This window comes from Alosa sapidissima, chromosome 14, assembly GCF_018492685.1.
Source record: "Alosa sapidissima isolate fAloSap1 chromosome 14, fAloSap1.pri, whole genome shotgun sequence".
Lineage (NCBI taxonomy): Eukaryota > Metazoa > Chordata > Actinopteri > Clupeiformes > Clupeidae > Alosa > Alosa sapidissima.
This window is the reverse complement of record NC_055970.1, coordinates 11,779,666-11,798,488: the sequence shown is the minus strand read 5'-3', so window position 1 is coordinate 11,798,488 and position 18,823 is coordinate 11,779,666. Positions and strand designations below refer to the sequence as shown.

At 40.8% G+C, this 18,823-nt stretch overlaps 2 protein-coding genes and 1 long non-coding RNA gene across 10 annotated transcripts; 2 read left to right on the top strand and 1 right to left on the bottom strand.

Annotated features, from left to right (window-relative positions):
• Positions 1-832: 832 nt before the first annotated feature.
• LOC121682463 lies at positions 833-17,312 on the bottom strand. Of its 7 annotated transcripts, none has more exons than XM_042062624.1 (9): positions 7,987-8,049; positions 3,620-3,670; positions 2,535-2,628; positions 2,260-2,343; positions 2,056-2,145; positions 1,866-1,958; positions 1,645-1,727; positions 1,214-1,524; positions 833-1,045 (listed from the first exon to the last, which is right to left on the bottom strand). In XM_042062624.1, exons 1-8 carry the CDS (start codon positions 8,032-8,034, stop codon positions 1,417-1,419), a joined length of 651 nt encoding a protein of 216 aa, XP_041918558.1. In that variant the 5' UTR covers positions 8,035-8,049; the 3' UTR covers positions 833-1,045; positions 1,214-1,416. The 7 variants fall into 7 exon arrangements, 5 of the variants coding, with proteins under 5 accessions (XP_041918558.1, XP_041918559.1, XP_041918560.1 ...); XM_042062625.1 differs by having other exon boundaries at positions 1,214-1,518; XM_042062626.1 differs by having other exon boundaries at positions 1,645-1,721.
• nudt19 (nudix (nucleoside diphosphate linked moiety X)-type motif 19) lies at positions 10,568-13,588 on the top strand. 2 transcript variants are annotated; one of them, XM_042062605.1, is made up of 4 exons: positions 10,568-11,177; positions 11,211-11,497; positions 11,884-12,091; positions 12,759-13,588. In XM_042062605.1, the coding sequence occupies exons 1-4, from the start codon at positions 10,631-10,633 to the stop codon at positions 13,025-13,027; spliced, it is 1,311 nt and encodes a 436-aa protein (XP_041918539.1). In that variant the 5' UTR covers positions 10,568-10,630; the 3' UTR covers positions 13,028-13,588. The 2 variants fall into 2 exon arrangements, with proteins under 2 accessions (XP_041918539.1, XP_041918538.1); XM_042062604.1 differs by having other exon boundaries at positions 10,568-11,497.
• LOC121682473 lies at positions 13,815-15,619 on the top strand. Its single transcript, XR_006022575.1, has 2 exons — positions 13,815-15,402; positions 15,438-15,619. It is a non-coding gene; the product is annotated as an uncharacterized LOC121682473 (long non-coding RNA).
• Positions 17,313-18,823: the final 1,511 nt, after the last annotated feature.

Genomic DNA, 18,823 nt, shown 5'->3' with positions numbered 1-18,823 from the left:
TTGGTCAGACTGTAATAAGGACAATAGCAATAGGCTAATAAACAAATGCCCATTCAATCAATGATATAATAACAAGTTATAGTGCTTTACTGCTTAATGGACTGCATGTTGAACAAATGTGCCTTTAGACACCTTTTAAAAACACTGTAAACTATCACAGGAACAGAGAGCACTGTGCAACTTATTGCACCCACATGGAACCACTGAGGAAGAGTCTTGAATAGCGTTCATGAGTAGTCGACAGAACAAATGGAAATCAGAAGACAGCAGTGGGCAGTTGGGGAAGTACATCTTGATCACTGAATTAAAATAACAAGGAGCAGATCCAGTCAGTGTCCTATAGGCCAAAGTGAGAGATTTAAATGTAATGCTGGCTACTACAGGGGGAGTGTAGGAGAATAGGCCTAGGAGTGGATATGCATGCCCGATATCCATAGGCCTACCCCATCTTCCTCCTTGCTGGAACAGTTGGCTATATAATGTATTTTCACTGTAGGCCTATTAGGACACATTATCTATGTATCTATCTAATTTTAATTATGGTAGCCATAGTACATGTGAGATTACAACAATAATAATGAATGTAATAATATAAACTGAAATGACTAATGAGTAAATGAATGAATGCCTTTATGTTATTGCATTGGGAAAGAAGTAGGCCTAAATCTGCTAGTGCTAATCTGCTTGTTTTTAGACTCTGTAGGTGGCTAACTATTTCCAATTGTCCTGTTCTGTTTACGATACACCAAAACTGTCACACTTGTATATTGAATCAATTACGATGAAAAACACGTAGCTTATCAACAAACAAAGAAAAGTGAGATTGCTTTAGGATGATAGATGCTTTACTTTTCCAAAAGATGTTGACACATTAAAGGAAATGACATAATATTCATTGTGATCCTTCTTTATAATCTGCCGCTGCTGCTGGTGGTGTTTGTGGTGTTTGTGGTGCTGATGGTGCTGCTCCTGCCACTGACACAGCTGCAGCTGGTACTGCTACTGTTGCTGGTGGTGCCTCAACAAACTGCTGCACATTCTCTGACTAAGGGAAAAGCGCATCGTTGTTAGATATGTATGTACAAATGTCTTTAAACACAATGGTTGCACTTGAAATCATTCATCCTTCTCTTTTTAAGTATTTTCTGTGTTTTTAAGGAATGAAGCAAAACTACAGCAATTTAGACAGCTTGATACAATTGTACATATATACCTGGAGATTGAAATCTGCATTAAAGGCTGGTAGTGGTGATGCTGCTGCTGGTAGTGAGGCTGCTGCTGGTGCCCAGCGTCCTTGCCTCATGGGGGTGGGTTGTGGGGGGGGGTGAGGGGCGCTGTGCCCGGGCGTCCTTGCCTCATGGGGGAGAGGGGTGGCTGGTGGGGGGGTGAGAGGCGCTGTGCCCCAGCGTCCTTACCTCATGGGGTGGGGTGGGGGTTGAGGGGGGTGAGAGGCGCAGCAGGTGTTGCTGCTGCTGGTGTTGCTGGTGATGGGGGTGATGGTGGTGCCTCAACAGACTGCTGCAGCTCAACAGATTAAAGGAAAAGCACATCATTGTTAGATATGTATGTACAAATCTGTTTTAGTCTGTAAAACACACTGGTATGCAAAAGGTTTTAGACAGGTTCATACAATTGTATATATACCTGGAGATTGTAATACGCATTGTATGAGCGTACCACCTTCCTCAGCTTTTCAGCAGTGAAAGCTTTACGCCCTTCACCTTTTCCTTTAAAAAATGGCAAACAATGCATCAAAGTGTATCAAAATGACCATAGTGAGGAACAAAGTTAAAGTCAAATCATGTTGCAACAGCTGTGTGCATGCAGTTGAAACAGTAATAGTTGGTTATTCAATATTAACGTACCGTCACTGACTGAGGCAAAGGGCAACTCCTCAGGCCACCAAGGCGGCCTGTGTTGTGGCAGATATTCAGGCCGAGACAAACCTTGACTCAGTGCTGAGATAGAAGGGTGTTAAAGTGTAATCAGATTCAGTAGTCTGCATCATTTTGATCTTTAAATAAGGAAATTGAAAACATAGAATGCCAGTCATACCATGTTCTTTTATCAGACGGCCAATTGCCATCCGGCAATGTGTGCCACTGATATCAGGGTCAACGTATGGCCTCTCACCCCCCAAAGCATCTGTAAGACAGTACGCTCAGTGTCATTAAAAACAAATGTTAAGGTTCCTTTTCTGAACTTCAAGAAAGGATTGACACAGAAACAAACCTTAACACCACTTTCATTTATACATACCACTTGACACACCCCTATTAGTGTACATGTTCAGCAGCTCAGCCTTCCTGTCATTGGTCCAAAAGGCCTCAAGATACTTTGGCCCTAAATGAACCGTAACCGAAAACCCCCCCCTTAAAATCCATTATCAATTAGGTTTGTGGTGCCATGTCAATATAATTTTTATCAAAACTCAGGGCCAGATTGTGACCATACTAAAATAATTGTTCTTCCATTGAATGTCATCTTCGATAGATCTCATCATTGAAATGTTGTTGAATAAATATTACATATACCTGTGAAATTGAAGGTGGGTGACTCACTGCTGAAGTCAACCCATACGGCAAAAGCCAGGGGTGCTCCAGCCTCACCACTGCACCAATTCTTCATCTGAAAACAATATAAAAAAGATTATACTTTCCCTCTCTTTTAAAAGCAGCCTCCCTCCCTTTCTTTCTTCACTGCACCCAATATTAGCGGGTGCACATCTTTACCGTCTAGCTCTCCAAAGTCACCAACTTTAACATTACAGCTACACTGTCAGGCTAAAAAATACCCTGCCACTGATTGAACTCCACGAGGCCCGGCTGGCCCTCCTTCTCTTTTGCACCACCGTCCTCTGTCTCTTCAAACCTTTAATTATGAAGAAAATGATGAACATTTAACATGAATTGAGACATGTCCCACTGTATATATTCTGAAAGCCTGACCTACTTTCCTGCAGACTTTTGCATATCATACGATCAGTTGTAGGTGTGATTTAACATACAATAGGACATGTCTCACCATGCTGCAAACTTTGGAGGACATAAATCTATACATGGCTCTATTTTGCATATTTGCGAACGAGGTACACATATGATACGTTTTGAGCTCCAACTCAAAGGCAAAGCAGTTTCAGCCATGCAAACCGTATATATTTTCTGAAAGCTGGTCAGTTGTAGATGTGATTTAACATACAATAGGACATATCCCACTTTCCTGCAACCATTGGAGGACATAAATCTATACATGGCACTATTTTGTATATTGGCGAACAAGGTACACATATGATACGTTTTGAGCTCCAACTCAAAGGCAAAGCAGTTTCAGCCATGCAAACCATATCCATAACCATACCTACCATAACCATACCTACCGTAGATAGCCTAAATTATATATTTTTTGAACGCCTGTAGTGTGGAGATGTGATTTAAGCTACAGTATAATAAGTTATATTCCTCCCTTCTGTGTAATTAATAAAACCATATGCCAGGATGACATCACTGTTCAGAGTGACGTGACGAGTGCAGGTAGTTTTTAGTGCTTAATAAAACCATATGCCAGGATGAGATTAAGCAAACATAAGGGTGGAATATACTGTAGGTTACACATGTCTCACCTTGATGAGGCAAAGGAGCAGCACTGCATACGAGAGATCCCTCTTGAACTTCTGCAGGATGCAAAGGTAAAACTGTTAGAAAATATATGCTTTAGGTGGTTGAATTACCTGTCCCTTAATAGTGGAGTCCACAATGGCCAGGGTGGTCCATATCACAACATGACCCGCATGGAGTGTGCAAAGTGTCATCTCTCTAGCTGTAACTCAAAGCATTGTGCCAGCAAAAACTACTTTTTTGGCGATTTAACATTTAGCCATTTTTACATTTTTAGCCAAAAAACACACGTATGTTGATCCGATCAGTATGAAATCAGAACATGTTGAACAACGGGACATCACAAACAAGCCAGACTCAGTTTGGAGTCGGTGGATTATTCCCGGAAGGAGATAAACGGTTCGAAACATACAAGGTTTCCCTCTTCTGGCGCGGTAACGCTAGGTGCTAGAGGGATGGGACCAAGACACACGACACCGACTTGAGGCCCCTGACAAGTCTTCCAAAGGTGGGATCTCTGAGACACCCACAAAAAAAATTGTAAAGGAAAAACATTAAAAAAGTTGACCACTCCCACTTCAGATGTGGAGTTGTGGGTGGTAGCATGGAGCTACAAGGCTGAAATTCAAGTCAGACCTTCTGCACATGACCCACATGGAGCGTGCAAAGTTTCATCCCTCTAGCTGTAACGCAAAGCATTGTGTCTGCAAAAAATACTTTTTTGACTATTAAACTTTTAGCCATTTTTCAATTTTTAGCCAAAAAACACACATATGTTGGTCAGGTCAGTAAATATATAGCGTTGCTAGGGTACATATGGCGTTTACTATGCTAAATACTGTGGTTGCTATGGTGGTTACTATGGTCATATTTTGGTGGTTGCTAGGTTGTTGCTAGGGTAATTTGAATGGTTGCTATGATGTTGCTAGAGTAGATATGGTGGTTGCTATGCAAAATAACACGGTTGCTATGGTGGTTGTTAGGGTAAGCATGTTGGTTGCTATGGTGGTTGCTAGCTTGACATTATACAAGTGGTTGCTAGGGTAATTAAGATGGTTGCTAGGGTAATTAAGATGGTTGCTAGGGCGTTGCTTGGGTAATTAAGGTGGTTGCTTGGGTGTTGCTAGGGTACATATGGTGGTTGCTATGCAAAATAACAAAGCAGTGGAATTGCTAACGTTTAGCTATTTTTACATTTATAGCCAAAAAACTCACTTATGTTGGTCCGATCAGTATGAAATCAGAATATGTTGAACAACGGGACATCACAAACAAGCCAGGCTCAGTTTGGTGTCGGTGGATTATTCCCGGAAGGAGATAAACGGTTCGAAACGTACAAGGTTTCACTCTTCTGGCGTGGTAACGCTAGGTGCTAAAGGGATGGGACCAAGACACATGGCACAGCCTTGAGGCCCCTGACAAGTCTTCCAAAGGTGGGATCTCTGAGACACCCACAAAAAGAATTGTGAAGGAAAAACATAAAAAAAGTTGACCACTCCCACTTCAGATGTGGAGTTGTGGGTGGTAGCACGAAGCTACGAGGCTGAAATTCAAGTCAGACCTTCTGCACATGTCCCACATGGAGCGTGCAAAGTTTCATCCCTCTAGCTGTAACGCAAAGCATTGTGTCTGCAAAAAATACTTTTTTGACTATTTAACATTTAGCCATTTTTCAATTTTTAGCCAAAAAACACACATATGTTGGTCAGGTCCGTAAATATATAGCGTTGCTAGGGTACATATGGCGTTTACTATGCTAAATACCATGGTTGCAATGGTGGTTACTATGGTCATATTGTGGTGGTTGCTAGGTTGTTGCTAGGGTAATTTGAATGGTTGCTATGGTGTTGCTAGGGTGGATATGGTGGTTGCTATGCAAAATAACACGGTTGCTATAGTGGTTGTCAGGGTAAGCATGTTGGTTGCTATGGTGGTTGCTAGCTTGACATTATACAAGTGGTTGCTAGGGTAATTAAGATGGTTGCTAGAGTAATTAAGATGGTTGCTAGGGCGTTGCTAGGGTAATTAAGGTGGTTGCTTGGGTGTTGCTAGGGTACATATGGTGGTTGCTATGCAAAATAACAAAGCAGTGGAATTGCTAACGTTTAGCCATTTTTAGATTTTTAGCCAAAAAACTCACTTATGTTGGACCGATCAGTATGAAATCAGAATATGTTGAACAACGGGACATCACAAACAAGCCAGGCTCAGTTTGGAGTCGGTGGATTATTCCTGGAAGGAGATAAACGGTTCGAAACATACAAGGTTTCCCTCTTCTGGCGCGGTAACGCTAGGTGCTAGAGGGATGGGACCAAGACACACGACACCGACTTGAGGCCCCTGACAACTGCTCCAAAGGTGGGATCTCTGATGCACCCACAAAAAAAACTGTGAAGGAAAAATATAAAAAAAGTTGACCACTCCCACTTCAGATGTGGAGTTGTGGGTGGTAGCATGGAGCTACAAGGCTGAAATTCAAGTCAGACCTTCTGCACAAGACCCACATGGAGCGTGCAAAGTGTCATCCCTCTAGCTGTAACGCAAAGCATTGTGTTTGCAAAAAACACTTTTTTGGCGATTTAACATTTAGCCATTTTTACATTTTTAGCCAAAAAACACACATATGTTGGTCAGGTCAGTAAATGTATATAGCGTTGCTAGGGTATATATGGCGTTTACTATGCTAAATACCGTGGTTGCTATGGTGGTTACTATAGTCATATTGTGGTGGTTGCTAGGTTGTTGCCAGGGTAATTTGAATGGTTGCTATGGTGTTGCTAGGGTAGATATGGTGGTTGCTATGCAAAATAACACGGTTGCTATGTTGGTTGCTATGGTGGTTGCTAGCTTGACATTATACAAGTGGTTGCTAGGGTAATTAAGATGGTTGCTAGGGTGTTAAAAAGTAGCCAAATAGGGATTTCATCTAACCTCTAACACACACATCAAATAGCTATATCTCTTGAACCATACAGTATAATTTGTTGAAACTTATTGTGGCACATGTTTGGATGGCAAGGAAGATGCCCATGAAATTTTATGCAATTGCCATGTCCAGAAAGCAAAATATCCTTGTCAGATTTTGATTCCCTATAAACACCTCAGACAGACTTAGTCTTATAACTCCCACCAGCATTTTTTTTCTTAAAAAGACCAAAATATCCAACACATGTAAGAGAACTAAAAGAGAACAAAGGGGGATAACAAAGATAAAATGATAGCCCTCCAAAACTGTAAAAACATTCTTATTCTCTCTTAAAATGGGAGTTTTAGTCTAATAAGGATATTTCGTAACCTGCTAAAAACAATTGCCCATAAATCCTGGGTTCTTTCTTTGTTATGTATCCTATAATTATACTTTTTTATGTTCATTGCCATGAATTCTACCATTATCAGTTGTAAAACCAGTATATGTACATACTGGTTTACCAGACATACCTCCTATTTTATGCCATGCCATCTCATATAACGTTGTATGAGCCTGTTGATGTCTGCTGACAAGAGCTCCACAGCGCCTAATCCCAATTGCCCTAAAACTGTGGTCAGATGATGAACTGTAACCACTAAAAAGCCGCCAGGACAAAAATTCCAGCGGCAAAATTGGGCACACCTGATCAAACACTTCTCCTCTTAAAACTGACAATGCAATGTCATTACAGTATATTAGTAGCCTAGGCTATTGTAAGAAAATAAGTAGGCCTAAGTCAAATAAGTAGCCTAGTCTACAAAGAGGATAATAAAACAGATCGAAGTCGGTTTCATAACAAAAAGCGGCCTGACATAGACAAAGAAATGTAGACTATCAGTCCATAGCATTAATAACATTTACGATTAAGGTTAGAAGTTTATTATATGCCATTAGTCATGCTAATTTGTCATATTTCCCATGCATACACTGGACTAAGAGTAGGCCTAGGCTAAATAAATGCGACTTACCGGGATGACGGATCAAACGCAATGAAAATTGTTGCACTCAATGACGGCATTCCCGCGCGAATTGTAGCCTACTGTACACAAGACATGTATAATCGATCACATCATTGATTGCATAGGCTCACACTAACGACTTGAAAAGTCAGTCGAGTGTATAAGGCTACTCATTTATTCTATTCTAGCTAAATTAATCTGATGGACTAAACTTTAATGCAAACGATTTTTTTTATAAATCTTATAAATTGTATAAAGTTTATAGGCCTATCACACGCTATTCACCTGTTTGATTCATTTTCTACAGGTGTTAATGGAGTAGAATTGGCAGTATTTAAGTTATATTTGTTTTACAATTTGTTTTAAAAGGTGGCAAAGCAGTTTTCTGTGTGACCCCCTTTTGTCAAATTTCATTGATCAAAACAGCGCTCTGAGAGCAACCAACCTTCGTAGGTCTTCGTTTTTGCCGGAAAAGCCCGGAAAAAATCCCCATTGCGCGTAAGATTACACGCTACCTTTCTGCTGGCACAAATCAATTGGGACTAAAAGGCGTGAAATGACACGCGAAAACGCAAAACGGCGTCTGAATAACACGCTAAATGACATAAGAAATCGGCGTGTCATTCTACGCCGTTTGGTGAGATCAGGCTGCTCTGTTACATTGCTCCGGAACTGTTCATTGCAGCGAGATGAAACATCATGAAATTCAATCAAATTGCATCATATTTACAGTCTATACTTCTCTGCGTTCACCTGCACACCCATTACTCTCGTTTGAATTACTCGCGAACCCGTGATCGCATCGATATGGCAAGCATATCAGATGAAAGAGGGGGCACATGGCTATCCATTGGTACCATGTTTATCGATCCTTCTGGCTATAGAAACAGACGAAGTGACTGCAAAATAATAACGTCATGTACACAAACCAACGCTGCACACCCATTACTCTCGTTTGAATTACTCGCGGACCCGTGATCGGATAGATATGCCACGCATGTCAGATGAAAGAGGAGACTCAGAGCTATCATTTGATACCAAGTACATCCTTCTGGGTTATAAAACAGACGACGTGACAGCAAAATAATAACTTCATATAGCTGGACTTACCCCACGTTTTTGTCTGTTTTTGTGGCAAAGCATGTTTATAATCCAACGCTATCATGTGTTTCTCTATGGCAAAGCATGTTCATATTCCGGTTTTGAGATCCTAGCAAATTCCTGCATGGCATCCAATTCAAGGCTCACATTGCATCCCAATTTGTTCAACAAATAAACACCTTTTTGCCTTTACTTTGTTCATGGCAATGCAGTAAAGTTGAGAATTATTATGACTGCATACACATAGGCACGCAGGCTAAACCTCGGGTCAAGTCAGGTCAGATCAGTTCGTGTCACAGATATGGAGCGCAGAAAGGTCCGTAAATCACACAGCACATATTTCTGTAAATTGCTCAGCCCCAGAGTAATTCTTTAAAAATCAAAATAAAATCAATGCTAGTATTAATACATGAAATGATAGCCTAGACTCTCCTAAAAAAAACAATATATAATATGTGTGTGTGGCACTTACAATGACCTGAATAAATCCTTATGAATAAAGGTAGTGACAATGCCCTAAAAACAGCTTAGGGTTCTAAGGGTTAAATAACAGACACCACAAAATCAGACTTTAATATGTATTTTTACTGGGAGATCATTCTGAGGTCACATATAGATTTAAAATCATAACAAAAATACTGAGCCTGATTTTAAAATCATAATCGCACAAATATTTGCGTAGCTATGACTGCTTTTAAATCAAACTTTGGTATTTAACATTCAACAGCAATCAATGCCTGAAAAAATATACACAGCCCCAAATATGAAATAAAATGATTGAATAACCAGGTGTCCTAGTCTGGATTTGTTTAAGTGTGTGTATGTGTGTGCATGTGTGCTATCTCTGTCTGCCAATCAGTGGTGTAGTCTATGTGATACGCAGGACTACGTAGTATACCCACTTAAAAAGCATCACCATCTCAGTATACCCACTTAAAATAGGCAAGGTTACATATAACATTGGGGTTGATCACAGTAGCACTAACTAAATCACATCCACTACAGCTAACTATATACACCACTGCTGCCAATAATCAAACTTTAGAACAATAGAAGAATTTATCTCAAATGTAACCCCATTGTAATCATAAAGATTTCCATAAGTAACTGAAATTTAATTGCACATTTTCCCCAGTAGGCTAACTGTAATGGATTCAATTTGTAATTAAATTACGTAATTCCGTTACTACATGTAGGCCTAACTCGTTACTCCCCAACACAATCAAGTACATCCTTCCGGGTCAAGTGTGTATAGTGTTTTGTTATGTAAGAAAAAATATCTGGACACTTTCAGTAACCAAAGTGAAGTAAAGAATGAACATGTCCTCCCTCTTTCAACAGCATACTCTTATGTACAAAGGTCCACTCTTTGCACACATCAATGCCAAAATCGTAATACAAAGTGTATGTATGTATGTATCTATGTACTGTATGTATACTAGCAAGGACCTAACCCCTCACTGCTCCCTGAGTGCCGCCTCTCTGTGTGTTCACTGTGTGCTGAGTGTGTTTCACTAATTCAAAGATTGGGATAAATGCAGAGACCAAATTTCCCTCAGGAGATCAAAAGAGTATACTTATACTTATATATCATCATTCTGCCCCTAGGTCTGACTTTAAACAGTTGTTTGTTTAAATTGTTTAAACACTATAATAATGACCCCCACTGCCTCCACTCCACACATACAATGGCATGTCTCTCATTATCCTCTTCTTGAATTTCCACTGGGGATCAATAAAGTATCTATCTATCTATCTATCTATCTATCTGTCTGTCTGTCTGTCTGTCTGTCTATCTGTCTATCTATCTATCTATCTATCTATCTAGTAAAGATTTGTATTTGTGTAGTCTTCCACACCGCTAGGTGGCGCGCTCCTATATAGATAGCTGTTGTCTTTGAAGCCGCTCTTCCTCGCCACTTTCACTGATCTGTCCTTCATATGTGTTTGGCAAAAACGTCAACGTGAAGTTACAGAGTTACAGTTATATGTCAAAAGTTGTTTCAAATGCATACGAAACTCAAAATGTAGACGAGCCTGTGGACACACCAGTTTTCAAGATGAACACTGCATTGGTACATTGGAAGGAGGCAGCGACTGTCATTTTAACAGCCGGAATCAAACGCACGTCTGTTGTTGACAGTTTAAGGACAAGTATCGAGAAACATTCTCCGAACCCTCCTGTCACCTGGACCCAGTCAGGTTTACCTGTTAAGTCAGCATTTGATTACGAGGTGCTCCTGCTAAAACGAAGTGGTAAGAGTGGGTTTATGCCAAATGCATATGTCTTTCCCGGTGGTCTCGTGGAGATTTCGGACTTTTCCAGTGAATGGCTCGATATTTTCAGGAACTTCACACACTCACCAAATTTCGGGTTGGGAGTTGTTAAACAACCACCTCAGACTAGACCTCCTATTTTCGCCACGGATAGAATGAAATTTGGCTCTCCTATCCCGGGAGATGTTGCCTTTAGAATATGCGCTGTGCGGGAGACCTTCGAAGAATCAGGCATACTTCTGGTTGTACCCAAAGAGGAAGAAAATAGCGTACTGAAGTCTATGAAAAACAAAGAAGACGCTGGTATGGCAGATTTGGCACAAATATCAAACGTATGTGGCGAAAGGGAACTGGCTAACTGGAGGCAGTTGGTGATGAAGAACCCACTGAACTTTATTCGCATGTGCAGGGAGTTGGAGTGCCTGCCCAACATCTGGGCCTTGCACGAGTGGGGCAACTGGCTTACTCCTACAGCAGTGTACGGCAAGCAGAGGAGGTACGACACGGCATTCTTCATTTGCTGCTTGAAGGACATACCTCACACTGTGCAGGATGAGAAGGAGATAGTTCATTTTAAGGTGAGGGCGTCAAGGATGAGACCACAGTCTTGGTACTCCTGTTGCACTTGCCTATAGATGTCCTGTAAATATCCATTATCTATTTCAACTCTGGATAGGAGGAAATCCGCTAATCGATGGCACACATTTCACAGTTTTATTGTATTATGAAATACAATGTATGGCCTACAACATAACAGATGTACAGTACATATAGGCCTAAATGTGTAATGACTCAAGTATTGAAATGATTCTGCTTAGATGATCTTTGTGATTCTCATCTTGCCACCAACACTTGCTCTCATAGTAGCTTGCTTGCATGTATGTTCCTACATGATCATACATCAAGTGCATGTGTGTGGGCCCAATGCCACGTTCTGTCACATCACCCTTTGACTCCCTTGTAGTGGTCCACTCCCATTGAGGTTCTTCAGAGCTATGAGGCGCGTGAATTGTGGATTGCCCCACCGCAGCTGTACGACCTGAGTCGTCTGTGCCACTTCCGTGGCCTAGATGACCTCCACCGCTTCGCTGAGCAGCGCTCCCTAGAGGGCTGTGAGCAGTGGTTGCCCATCAGACTCACCTCTGCAGACTGCTACATATCACTGCTGCCAGGTAGGACACATATGCTGACATACAGTGTTGGCCAAATTATAAAAAATTTACACAGTTCAGTGTTATTTTTATTTATTTTGTTAAAAGACTATATATATATATATATATATATGTTGGTTACTTTTTGATATGCATGGTCCTCAATTATTGTAGTTTACATTACATAACAAACCGAATAGGCAGTTAAATAAATTAAACCCAGCATAAAAGGAGCGTTGAGCGCTATGGCAGAAACAAAAATATAATGACTCATTTCCGTTGCTTTGGCCAAAACTTTACACATACCTTACACATTTGTTTACACACCTGATCCAGCATGTCTGAAATATTCTGAAGTATGAGTGAGTTTGAATCTGGTAAAAGAATGTCCACAATATAGGCTTGCTTTGGTTGAAATAGCTTGATTTATTTCCAAAATAGCTGTGACACTGGCAGCCTAATCATGAACTTAGTGCGACTGCGAGTGTATTTTATTGGCCACGGTCTTGGGCATTTAGCCCACTTCATACAAATGAAGTTCGCATCTTGCCCCTCATATGATATTTTATGACTGTTACATGGATTAACTTCACATTTTCATAGCATACCAGTATATCCGTTTCATTACATTCAGGAGTGCCCGTTTGTTGTGTCGGCTTGTTAAACGCCACCTCTCTCTTTCTCCGAGGTGATGGGCTGTACCCCGAGCAGGTGGACATGTCCGGCCAGCGTGACGTGAACATGCGCACTCAGAAGAGCCTGGAGGAGCTGCAGCAGGAGAGCTCTAGCTTCCACCGCTTGGTCTTCCACGACCCCTACACCACGTCCATGCACATCAACATCACCCCCAAGTACAAGCACCTGAGTCCACTGCCTGGTACATCCAGCAGCTGTGGTAGTAATAGCAGTAGCAGTAGTAGTGACCGCAGCGGGAGCACACCCACCAGTCGGCTCTGAGTCTGTCTGCACGTCCCTCTGCTGGCGTTCAGGGAAACTGCATTTGTCAACAACTACACCACTGGGGTGCACCGGCCTTAAAAAGCTGTGGGTGCAGAGTTTGTGTTCTACTTGCTTATTTGTTTAAAGCCATAAACTGTGGGAGAGAGTTTGAGTGGTGGTTACAGTAGTGGTCGGTACAGTAGGTTTGTAGGTTGAGGACGTTTGTGCATGAAAGTAGTGTTTTCTCATTTGCTACCTCAGTGTTACAGTTGGAAAGTTTCGGCAAATGGAATGATGGCCTGATATATCTGACAAAGAAAAACAAAACCACGCAAGAAAAGGGTGCTTCTGTTCAAATCACTAATGAAGCAGCACATGAGACATTCTACTAGAAACGTACATTTCCTATCAATGAAACTTAATCCTAAAATGTCGTAAACTGACTAGATGATTGATTTCTAGGAGTTGTTCTGTAAAAGGATATGTAATTCTCAGATAATGCTCTCAGATGTTTTTTTTTCTTTATTAAAAAGCCTTTTAATCTTTCTTAAAGGGACACCAGGCAACGTTTTCGTGTTAATTAATCATCTTCGTAAGTCGGTATATGGTTAAATGACTCATTATAGGGCGAATGAAGGCTCTCTCGCCCGCCCCTACTGCCTGTAGGAAGAATATCCCACTTGCAAGTTCGGTGTATCCTACCCGCTGACCGACGCAGGATCAGTTTACAGCACAGAGGCAGGCTAACGAAACGCTAGAGATTGTTGGAAATGTGTGTATAATGGCAGAGCCGGCGAAGAAGCAGCGAAAACCCTTGACTGAAGACGCAAAGAAAAGGAAAAGAGCTTCAGACCGAGCGAGGGGGAGTTTCGTAGAGAAAAAGCATCAGGCTTGCCTGGTGTCCCTTTAATCTTAAAAACACAAATTACAAATCCTGAATTATCTTAAAAACACAAATTACAAATCCTGAAAAATGGGCTGTCCTCAGCCAAATCTGAGCTACGTCTTTCACGGTTTTGTTGTGATAAAGACTGAAAAAAAACGTATTTTTACATACAAATTTGTTATCTTTCACATCAATATATTAAAAACATGAAATTAAACATAAATTCTAAAAATAAATATACAACTGTCCCCACGTTTTCGTCATGCGCCGTCATGTTTACATGGAACACTACATAAAAAATGCATTGCTCTTTTACGACTTAAAGGCTGTGACCTCATTTGACCAAGGTAATGCTGAAATTGATCAAGGGCAAGTCCTTTCAGAATTAAACTTTTTTTTTTTTTCAGGGGGATGATCTAAAGTGCCAGACCCTGTTATAATAAAATATCCTACAAAAGAATGGAATTGTATATCTAAAATATGTCTGAAAAGGTCACTAAAATCCTTGCTTACTTGCAAACATATTTGATTTTACCATGTTCACAGGCAGAGAAATGGCATTAAATTGACTGACTGTTAGGCGCCGTCACATCAAGCCCTGTCACAGACTTATATAACTGCAATAGAGGGGCGTTCCTATTGGTCCAAGATCCTATTTTCAAAAAGGCATTTTATTAAGGTTTTATAAGGAGTAAAAACATCCTGAGAAGACACAATAGGTGTTCCTCATAGTTTAAGATTGCGTCCATATGACTCAATGTTCAGATTCATGAATAAGAATATTTTTTTCCAAGATTTCTTTAAGTGATAATGTATGTTTCTGGTAGAACGTCCCACATGTTCTGGTTGAATTATGAATAATAGTAAGATATCAAATAAAGAAGCAAGCTATATGTAATAAACTCTTATTCCTAATACCCCTCCACTAAACAAGAACCAGTTTTTAACTTCCTAATGAATAAAAATTTATTTTAATTCAAATTCCTAATACCCTAATGTAGGAGTTTTTTTTTTTTTTTTACCATATTCCATATCCTATAATTTTAACTCCTTTAAATCTCTGTAAAGGTAGTTGTGTTTAAATTATTTATATTCACCAACCAAGGATTAGTTTGAAATGAGTTGCTATTCAGAAAACACTGCTGTACTTTACCTAGTTAAAGTTTAAGGAATGTAAGTTTATGTACTGCTGCGCTTGCCCTTTCCTTGATTATAACATCAGACGTTTGGTAAGAAGCACTTTGTTCTCATAAGTTATCGTTTGTAGCCTTAAGTAAGTTATCATGACTTTATAACTGTTATCATAGTTGCAAATCTGCAACAGTCCACTCCAAACACAAGATAGTCGAGATGGTGCCATTACCCTCCACAGGAGTGTGCTATTTTGCTTCATGCATTTCATTTCATTTACTCGTGTAAAAACATTTTTTACATGTACCCTCAATTGAGAGTGGCTACCTTGTTACACCCCTATTTTATAAATAGGCGTGTGTGTGTGTGTGTGTGTGTGTGTGTGAGAGAGAGAGAGAGAGAGAGAGAGAGGGGAGAGAGAGAGGGGAGAGAGAGAGGGAGAGACTGCAAGGTTTCTTGACACGTTATACATTTGCCGCTGATCAGAAGATGTAGCACTCCCCAACAGTGAGCCTGATAATGGTATGTGTAACATATAAAACCTTTATTTTACCTCTGACACTGTAAACATACAATAAAGCCATGGACATTTCTACAGTTGTTGACTCAGTTCATGCTAACTTTGCTTTTAAAGATCGCTGATTTGTCTTTGTTGAATCTCACTCCTGAATCTAATTGAGTAAAATGCAGGCAACATTTAAGAGACGTGGTGAACATTGTATCTGTTTTATAGGCTTGCAGTCTCTACATACCAAAACACATACCATCTACAACATTAGACATCTTCTCTCCAGCATTGAACCCATAAAATACTTTCTTTTGCGTTGTTGTGGTTGTTGTGTTTTTACCACTCTCTGCCCAGTGACAGGCGTTTGATGTGCCAAGGCTGCTTTTGTACAACTGAAAGCCTGTCTGGAGTGGACTCAAGGCATTAGGCTGTAATCCACTTCCGAGAAGGCAGAAGACTCTGAGAAAAAAGTAATTCTGGGTAAATTCTAGTCTCTCGTGTAGCGCCTGTGGGGGAGAGTTGTAAAGGAACCCCTTCCTGTAAACCAACAGGATGCCAATGGAGGGTTCATTAATCATCTACTGTAAGAGGAACCGCAGAAAGAGGAGAGGGTGCATTACCTTTTATCATAGCATTAGTGGAAGAGCTGTGTCAGGGTTGTCTGCAACGCTTAATCTTCCCATTCTGGAACCACTCCTTCCAGAATTCCAAGCTTGCGTTCCAGCTTTCTCTTTGAGGCTTAATGTTAGACTTGCATGATGTTATTGTAGACCATTTCGGATAATAATCTTGCATTAAAGCACATTAGTGAATTGATTATTTAGCATTGTGCCCCTGCCTCCTCTCGTTTTTGTAACAAACCTCTACTGGCCTATGATGTACAAACTAAGGCATGAACTGGACTATGGTATCTCTGTACCATTACACCCCTAGTCATTTTGGGGGAATCCTCGGATTACTAGCTTATCTGGTTTGATTTTTAGCTCTGATTATTCCTTGTCTGAGTGTGTCTGCTTTGGTGCTTTAGCTCATAATTTGAGTGACAGCCAAAGTCTTAAGTGTTATGTATCTAACTGTTTCTGGGTGACATGCTACACTTTGCCCGTCATTAAAGTTAGGGGCCTCTAGGTAGCTCTTTGAGTGTATAAATCGTGTTGAGCTTTTGAGTAGAGACTTACTCTATTTGTGTAGTCCATTTATCGTTATGCATTCAGGACACTTAGGCTACTGCATACACCCACAGCCTACAGCTGGAGTGTGGCACGACATTTAACAGATGGGTCCCTCCATTACAGGATTATCAGACATCAACTCTCTTCTGAGGCTGAGCTTTTCATTTCAACAGGAACAACAGGATTTGCCTTCAGACCAACAGTGTTGACCCAACTCCAAAGCCTTCTAGCAAGACTCCTCTCAAAATTAATCTGTGCACTGTTCATATATTGCCCTTTTATTGTCTTTCATTTCATTGTTATTTGTAGCCTATTTCCTCATCATCACTGACGACATCATTGTAGGCTATCGGATAAAGGCTAAAACCTTTAATCAAGATACAGTATCTATTAGCTAATAATACAGATTAACCTTTCTGTGAGATGGCTGACTAAACTTGGTATCCATTTTTAGCTTTGTGTTGGAGCTGGCCAGATTATCGTTGCTGTAAGTATTTCTCTCCTGATTTTTTTTTTAAAGATAGGCCAATCTTTCAACTAACAAACAACAGAATTAGCAGTAATAATTCCTTGAAGCAGTAGCCTTTGTACAGACAAGATTTACCTGATAACTGATTTACAGACACCATCTAGATTTCAAAGCCATAATCACCTTTCAGCGGGTCACCTTTTCAGACCATCCAGTAAACCTGACACATTAAGCCACTGCAATGTGACATCGCTATTGCAAACAGAGTGACAACGGGAGGAGACAAACAGCTGTCTGTGTCAGTGTACTTTGACCTGAGCCGCATCGCATCGCATTTGGCACGGGATTGAAGTGGCCCGAGGCACGTGGACACATAGTGCTGAACTGAGAGCAGATTTTACGTCATGCACTGTAGCCGGGATTACAGCTTTGACTGCTGTCTGGACCGCTTTGTGTCAGGTGCCACGCGTAACGCGACTGGCTGTGTTCCTGTGAGGGATTATAAACGGCAGGGACTCCCTTTACTGAAATGCCCACTAGCACTAGCTGGTTGTACAGGAGAGAGACAACACAGCATGTTCCTCCCACGGGCTGTCCTGATCTAGCTGTGGAGAAATGGTGATGAAAGCAGGAAGTGGGAACAATGAAAGTATTCAAAACTAGATGTACCGCAGAGCGGTACAAAATATGACCGCCGCCCAGTCCAGCACATTTTTCCTTCAAAAATAAGTCACGCTTGTAATTGAGTGTGTGCAGAGTGTGTGGTTGTTTTTGTGTATATGCGTTTTGTGTGTGTTTGTGTGCGCGCGCGTGCGTGTGTTTGTAGGTGTGTTTGTATGTGTGGGTGCATGTGTGTTTATGTGTTTCTGTGCGTGTCATGTGTGTGCATGTATGTGTAGTGTGTGTGTGTGTGTGTGTCTTTATGTATGTGTACATAAATAAAGCAAATCAGGGAACCACCTACTCATACACATATATGATTCTAACCGTCTCACTGAATTGCATTATGCACACTCAATTCTCACTGGTATCTGCTAGACAAGAAGTACCAAAACATGATTAGTTCATAGCTTTCACATGTAAAATACGTTTTATACAACCCCACCCCCATCTCGCCTGTTCATAATTCTGAGAAATTCTTGAATTGTGTGCATGTGTACGTGTTTATGTGTGTGTATGTGTCATACGTATGATTACTGTGAATGTATGTGTGTGAATATCTGTTTATCCACATGTGTGCATATGGAATGGGTTAACATGACCCCTGGAGGCAAACATACGCAAAAAATTGGTCATGCTAGGCCCTACGGTTCTCAAGATATTCACAGAAAACTCTGGTGGTGTACGGTCACTAAATGTACACATAAATGTATTTATTGTATGGCCCCCCATGAACGAAAGTCTACGAAACTTGGCATGCATTCAGAGGGTGTCAATGATCCTACACTTTCAATTTCGTGCAGTTTTGTCAGCCAGAGATATTATGATTACAACACCTAATTTTTTGCTTTTTCATTTTTAACTAGGTGGCGCTATACATGAAATGAGTGGTAATGGGATGGGTTGACATGGCCCCTTAAGACCAACATACAAAAAAAGGTGGTCCTCCTGGGCCCTACGGTTCTCGAGATATTCACAAAAAACTGTG

Excerpts from the sequence above, each read along its gene's own strand:
- LOC121682463 (XM_042062624.1), bottom strand. The coding sequence starts at position 8,034 with ATGGGGATTTTTTCCGGGCTTTTCCGGCAAAAACGAAGACCTACGAAG. Across the intron at positions 2,146-2,259 it reads TAATAGGGGTGTGTCAAGTG|ATGCTTTGGGGGGTGAGAGG; the intron begins GTATGTATAAAT and ends ACTGTCTTACAG. Across the intron at positions 1,959-2,055 it reads CCGTCTGATAAAAGAACATG|CACTGAGTCAAGGTTTGTCT; the intron begins GTATGACTGGCA and ends CTTCTATCTCAG.
- nudt19 (XM_042062604.1), top strand. The coding sequence starts at position 10,631 with ATGTCAAAAGTTGTTTCAAATGCATACGAAACTCAAAATGTAGACGAG. Across the intron at positions 11,498-11,883 it reads AGGAGATAGTTCATTTTAAG|TGGTCCACTCCCATTGAGGT; the intron begins GTGAGGGCGTCA and ends ACTCCCTTGTAG. Across the intron at positions 12,092-12,758 it reads CTACATATCACTGCTGCCAG|GTGATGGGCTGTACCCCGAG; the intron begins GTAGGACACATA and ends TCTTTCTCCGAG.